Genomic DNA, 6,984 nt, shown 5'->3' on the forward strand with positions numbered 1-6,984 from the left:
GCAGAGCCCTGGAGCAGGGCCGGCTCTTGGCATAGGCGATATAGGCGGTCGCCTAGAGCGCCATCTGCTGGAGGGGCGCCGCGAGGCGCAAAAACAATGAAAATAAAAACAATGAAAATAAAAATGATTTTCTATTCCCAGTCGCCCTCATTTGGGTGTTCTCTCTTGAAAATAATAAATATTAACAAATGAATAAACAATAATGTCTCCGCTGCTGTGGTGCTGCTGAATCACATGTGGGTGACCTCAGGGTCAGAGCGGGGGGGGGCACCGGAGAGCAATCTCGCCTAGGGAAATTAGGTAGAGCCACCCTGACTCGGACAGGATTTCACCGCGTGAGCCTCTTCTCCAAACAACCGAAACACTGATTAAATGGCGACAATCGCGTCATAATCACCTACTTGAACGCGAAAATCCCGTTTGTATCAAGCCTTGGTGTTAATTTGACAACTTTCACAACGCGAATATCCGCTGTAATAAGGACGTGAATCATCAAGTCACATCCATGTATGAGGTATGACAGGTTGATGTAACATTTCACAATCCCTGAGTGATAAGCGTCCCCCCCCCGTTACCATGGCAAACGCGTCAGCGGCTGAACGTGGTGGAAGTCACGCTCGTATTCCGCGCAAGGTATCATGGGCCATAGCGTTTTGAGCGTCTTCCGCTCCTGCTCGGGAAGTGGACCCATCACACATTCAACAGCAGCGGCTCCGGGAGGAGAGTGGACGGACAAGTGCCCGTGAATATAGTTTGTTTTTTTTTAAAAAAAGGTGCTCGAGCCACAGACGCTTCTCGCGCTCAACGACTCTCCAAAGATGGCGGCGACGTTGACGCAGTTATCTCCAGTTAATGCTACGTCTCTGTGCATCTATATCCTCATGTAAATTGACAACTTTATTATTACAAACTATCTGTTTAATGGTGAATGAATTATGTGTTTTTGTGTAAATGTGTAGATTACAGCTTGAATTACACTTCAAACCGTAGTAATGTTTAGTTGAAAATGTCCCTGAAGAAGAAGAAGTTAGGATGTGAGTTTGTGCTGAGCATCGTCATCATGCTGTCCTGTCTCCTGTCACGTAGTTTCTCACAGGTTGCTGCGGGGATTACCTGCAAGCCTGGACCGACCTATGGAGCAATTCTACGGACTTTTACAACAAGTCCTGCATGCCGAGAATCCTTTGAACATGGTAAAACCATGTTAAAACCATTATATTATAGTTCTTATCTCATCTAATTGATGTGTTTCCACATTGTAAGGACTTACAATGTTTTCGTGTTATTGTTAGAGGCAGAATATCCAGCTAACAATTTGTGGTTCCCAGAATGTTCTGTCACAACCTTCATACAATGTTTAGAGAATGTTCTCTAAAGGCTCACAGAACGTTCCCCTAACGGGACTGTTATACAATGACATGTAATACAACCTTTTATAGAATGTTCTCTTTTGGTTCCCAGAATATTCCTCTAATGTTAATTTGTCACGGCCTTCATACAACGTTTAGAGAATGTGCTCTAAAGGTTCCCAGAACGCTCCCCCAATGTGACTTTTATACAACTTTTATAGAACGTTCTCATTTGGTTCCCAGAAAGTTCCCCAAATGTTAATTTGTCTCAGCCGTCACACATTAACATGACAGTTGACTCTTCTTGGGCCTTTTGGTTGATATGGAAAATGATGGGTGCTTTCATCTGTGGGCAGCACAAGTTATTACATGGAATAGGCTTAAAATTGCAGAAAAGGTCAATTCAGCTACAGTGGAATATAGAGCATTTAGGCTGATTTTACTTAATTGAAACATAGAGGCTTTCAAAGTGTAATATCTTAATAATATTAATATCTATCTGGAAATGTCACATTACAAAGTTTTTTTCAAACAAAAATAGAAGGTCTGTTTTGTGACTTCTGTACAAGTATCACTACCCCCTTTTATTTCCTGCATGTCTGACACGACCTATGGTGCAATTTTACGGACTTTTACAACCTCAAATCCTACATGCCGGGAAACTATTGACTATGGTAAAAATATTAAAATACTAGAGTTCTTAAGTCCAACTGATGTCGTGTTTCCACATTGAGCACTGCAGACTCTGCATCCCTTGTTTTTCATGTTATTGTGAGAGACAGAATAGTATATTGTTGACTCCCGTCGGGCCTTTTGTTTGACTGTTTGGAAAATGATGGTGTAAAACACCTGCTGCTTTCACCTGCAGGCAACACGCGCTATTACATGGAATAGGCTTAAAATTGTCCCCCACAAAAGGTAAATTTTAATCATTTAAAAATGTAATTATGTTTCCACCTCAGATACAGTGGTGACCTACTCACAGCTCAAGACAATGTTGGCCACCGGTGACATTCAGCTGTTTGATGTGAGGAGTCCCGCTGAGTTCGAGGATGGACACATCCCAACCGCTGTCAACATCCCATGTAAGTGATAACACTCAAGAGTTCTTTATTGCCATGATGTGTTTCATATTGGTTGGTACCTTTAAGACACACAAGACACAACATTATAATACATATGTGTATTTATATTCTTTATGTGTGTGTCGGTCAATATCAGTGGACAACCTTGAAGGGTCTCTAAAGCTGTCCCCAGAGGAATTTGAGCAGATGTTTGAAGTGAAGGCTCCTGGGAAAAGCGACACCAACATTGTGTTTCAGTGCAAAAGTGGAAACAGGAGTGCCAAAGCGCTGGACATTGCCTGCCTGCTGGGATTTAACAGGTAAATAACAGCAGGGATTGTAGGATTGAGGACCACACTAGTAGTGTATTTGTACAATAAAAATAGTCAACGATAAATTAGTTGAATTAAATTCAACTAATAAATAGAGTTGTCTACTTATTCACAGGTTAATACAATAGCAAGCAAACACACCGCAACTCCGTTAAGCTAACTTTACTTAATTTAACCCTTAGAACACAGCTTTTAGGCTGAAATGTACTACAACACTACTGTTTGCTGCCGCAACTATCCTATGTGATGTCTTATTAATACATTTCTTATTCTGTATAGGTTTTGTATGTGACAAAATGTACACGTTGCTACAGTGCAGTGTCATCAGGATGCAGCTTTGAATTGCTACTGAAAGCATTCAAGAAACCAAACAAATGAGAAAAAGACTTAATTCCTCCTTTTTTTGTGTGTTCTTTTTTCCCCTCAGGGCGAGACATTATAAAGGAGGGTACATCGAGTGGATAGAGCGAGAAGAAAAGTCACTCTGAATTGTGCAGTTTATTTATTGTCCCCCTTTAATATCACAGCAGAATAGAACATATACGCAGTATATATTCCTTCAGCAATGTTAAGTTACTGTTATCTGTACCATATTTATGGGTTGAATTTACACTGGTGGCTACTATTTAAGTTAAAAAATTCAATTTGTATTACTTAATGAGTAGATACTACTTATGGGATGTACTTTGATTGATTTGTCACAGTTTTTAACTTCATCATTTTGTACGGTTATTGATTCCAGAATGTATGAGAAAATAATGTGAAACAGTTATATCATAATTTTCCTTTTCCTTCCAACACATTTTCTGGCAAAATTGAACTTACAAATGCAGCTGCAATGGTTAGAATAATAACAAGAAAAGTTTTTGTATTGTAAAGGTCTTTACAAGTTACAAGTACATGTATACAAGTTTATTTTGCCCATCAAGCATAATCATCAAATGAATCATATTTTCAAATGTGCAGAACAGGAACTGTTTCTTATTCCACACTGTGCACTAAATTTGTAATATATGATGTGTTTCAGTTTTTCACTGGTCTAAATGGAGAAAAGCAAATAATATAAATAAAATACTTTCTCTTTTTTTTTAAACTCGGCAACATTTTCTTTCAGTGTTTTTGAGTGTTGAGTGTCGTCTGTGAGACAACAGCAGTTCTCAGGATCTCAGGACCACTAGATGGCAGCATTGTTTCAAACAACTTTGAAAAAACGTTGTGTTTTCCATTTTTCATCCCAACCTGTCCTTTATCATTATTGCAGTGATTCCTGCTTAGGCCTGACCTTCACATTGTATTAGTCTAGACAGTTATCGGTCCTGTGAGTAACAGCTCAGAGAGCGACTGTCAAGACCTCGATTGGCACAAGGTCTGTGCATCCCTCATGCAGAAGGAAAGTAGATCCCACTTCACCCTCCACCTTTCCATCATTTCCCCCTCTGACGCGGCTATTTGTAAAAACATCAACAGTTCAGTAGAGGCTCGCGTGTAATTGTAAATATATCTTTTGTGAGAACACTTTTCCTGGTCCTCGCGACTTTAAAGGACTTTCTCAAGCTTAGACTTGACTTGGTTTTAGCACAGGGGTGTCCAAACTTTTTTTAACAAGGGCCAGATTTGATAATTCATTATTTCTGGGAGCCAATAGTCCATTCCGAGCTTTTTTTAACAGTAAAACTTACTTACTAATGCACTGTTCAAAATCGTTTGTAATGTAGCAATGCCCAGAGAAGAATAGCTGCACAAACCTTGACATTCTGACCTTGTGAGGACATTTTGGCTGGTCCTCACAACTTTAAAGAGCCTTTTGAGGTTTAAGAAGGTTATACCAAGATTAGGCATATAGATGTAATGGTTAAGTTTAGGATAAGGGGCTTGGGGATGCATTATGTCTATGAGTGTCCTCACTAAGAGTGCGGCACAAAAATGTGTGTGTGTGTTAGTGACATTTTCAGGACCAGTAGTCTTCATGGAGACGACAAGGCAATTATTTTTGAGGCTCTGAATAAAGTCAGGATTAAATCGCGACTTGTGGTTAATTTGGGGCTAGACATTAACTGGTGATGGTTAAAGGCTTATAGATGTGGATAAGGGTTTAATTGTGCTGTCAAAATGAATGGAAGTGAGTGCAGAGTCCTAATAAGAACAGCCAAGCAAACCTTTGTGTGTGTGTGTGTGTGGTATTCCTTATGTTGTGGGGACCTAAATCTGTTGACACACTCACATTATGTGGACACAAATCGACATTTTAAGGTGAAGAAGTTAGGTTAAAGTTAGGGTCAGGGTTAGGATTAGGTCAGTAGTAGTTATGGTTAAGGTGAGAGTAAATCTCCAGGTTGTAAGTCAATAAAATATCCTCTGAAGTCATGAAAACCAATTTGTGTGTGTGTGTGTGCGTGTGTGTTTGTGTGCTGAAGGAATCAATGCTGTGTTTATGATCTCTGTCTGGAGGAAGTGAGAGACGGGTTGTGCATGATGGGTTTATATGTCATAGTCAATCCTCTTGGTGACCGTGAATAAGGACTTTAGAAATCCCTCAGTTCCAAGTTTTTTTGCACATTTAACTCTGTGTTATAACTCACATCCTAAAGTAAGTATGGGCAACAGTAATTTCAGAACCCCCCCCAAAAAAACATTCAGCATTTTAGAGAAGCTTCCAGTTCAGAGGGAGAGGCAGAGATTGATTCTCTGGAACGCTGCACTGTGTGCATAAATGGAGTGGAAGGGAAACACGGCCCATTTCGGTGAATTATTTTTGAATGAATGGAGAAGCCATTCTGTCACCATGTTTGGTGTCATCCAAAGTCAAAATTCTGCATGCAGTATGGACATCACACATGCACAATCAATCCTGTCAAGATTCAAATGTATGGATTTGTGCCATCTGCAATATGGATTCTCTTCAGCTCTGTGTAACACTGGAAATATCTCTCAGAGTGCTACTGTGGAGGGGGGAAAACGATGAGTCCAAATGTCCAATAAGCACCGAGGACATGTGGGCACTTTTATATTAGTTAAAGTGCAGGTTCGTAGTGAGGAATAAGCAGCTGAGCTCAAAGCTGCTACAAAGAAACCTCCTGTTTCTTTGTAGCACATGAAGGGGGTTGTAATATTATCTACAATGTGGCTGTTTTGCAGTCTGATTTGTGTTCATTATGGAAATATCAGGAAACATGAGTCACACAGACCTCGCTTGACTATCAGCTTAAATATTAATGCGTCTGAAAATACAATTAAGTGCCGTTAAAAAAATCTAATTTTCCCACAATAAAAATGTGAAGTGGTTCATAAAAGAAGAAAATCCTGTTTGGTCCATGTTTGCATGCATTTACTCTCACTTTAAAGGTAATATATTATGTGATATATGTATAAGAGTGACATAGTGGTTGTAAATCGCCATATTTTAAATAAAAAGTAATGGGCATTTCGTTTCACCATTAACCAAAGCATTGTTTGCACTCTCTGTTGTGGAAACTGCAGAGAAGAAACTGTTGCCTTGTGTGGTTTCACAACACACCGCATGGAGGCGGACACTAAATTAATGCCACGGTTTCTTCTCTGCAGACGTTTCCATAAGACATAAAGTGTCATACAGCTCCGAGTGTCCACACACAAAAAGTAATACATTTCCACGAGCGGTGTCTGGCCGCTGGCAAGTAACGTGGCAGCATTCGGATAATCTCAACGCTGATTGGCCATCGTGTCAAAAAAAGTTGAAACATTTCAACGTCAGACGTGATTTGTGCGAGTGTTGCGCGACAAATTTGCGTCACATCCCGTGTGAAAACAGCATAAGCAGTGGGGAATTATCACATGATGAGAGGAGACAACGAGGTGACACTACTAACTATCAATATCCACAGACAGAGGGTCAGTTTCAACAAGACCCTGGATTTTTGGTCAAGACGTTTTTGAGAGGGTACTGAGGCTTGTGTCGTTCACTATTCACTGTTTTATAACTGGCTGCACTCACCATTCAGTAAATTACAGTAAGGCCAATATTTCAGTTCAATCCGTTTTCTTATGCACTTGTGATATTTCATGGTAATCTCAATATAATGAATTTGCTACACGTAGCACCTTTAAATGTCATGTAGACGCATGACTAGATCTCCTGGTACCTTTTATACACACTGAGGTTTGTGATGTTTTCTTTTGTGGGTGTGTGTGAGTGATAGAGAGAGAGAGGGAGAGAGAGAGAGAGAGAGGTGGGTGGAAGAGCCATGGGAAACCAGAACCTCA

At 40.1% G+C, this 6,984-nt stretch overlaps 1 protein-coding gene across 2 annotated transcripts; it reads left to right on the plus strand.

Moving 5' to 3' along the window:
• The first annotated feature begins 334 nt into the window (after positions 1–334).
• si:ch211-161h7.8 (thiosulfate:glutathione sulfurtransferase) lies at positions 335–3,838 on the plus strand. Of its 2 annotated transcripts, XM_044035270.1 has the most exons (5): positions 335–883; positions 1,087–1,193; positions 2,312–2,434; positions 2,571–2,733; positions 3,173–3,838. In XM_044035270.1, exons 1-5 carry the CDS (start codon positions 819–821, stop codon positions 3,231–3,233), a joined length of 519 nt encoding a protein of 172 aa, XP_043891205.1. In that variant the 5' UTR covers positions 335–818; the 3' UTR covers positions 3,234–3,838. The 2 variants fall into 2 exon arrangements, with proteins under 2 accessions (XP_043891205.1, XP_043891196.1); XM_044035261.1 differs by lacking the exon at positions 335–883 and having other exon boundaries at positions 915–1,193.
• Positions 3,839–6,984: the final 3,146 nt, after the last annotated feature.

Source organism: Solea senegalensis, linkage group LG1 (assembly GCF_019176455.1).
Source record: "Solea senegalensis isolate Sse05_10M linkage group LG1, IFAPA_SoseM_1, whole genome shotgun sequence".
NCBI lineage: Eukaryota > Metazoa > Chordata > Actinopteri > Pleuronectiformes > Soleidae > Solea > Solea senegalensis.

Coding starts and splice junctions, on each gene's coding strand:
- si:ch211-161h7.8 (XM_044035261.1), top strand. CDS start 1,007: ATGTCCCTGAAGAAGAAGAAGTTAGGATGTGAGTTTGTGCTGAGCATC. Junction 1,194..2,311: donor CCGAGAATCCTTTGAACATG/GTAAAACCATGT, acceptor TTTCCACCTCAG/ATACAGTGGTGACCTACTCA. Junction 2,734..3,172: donor TGCCTGCTGGGATTTAACAG/GTAAATAACAGC, acceptor TTTTCCCCTCAG/GGCGAGACATTATAAAGGAG.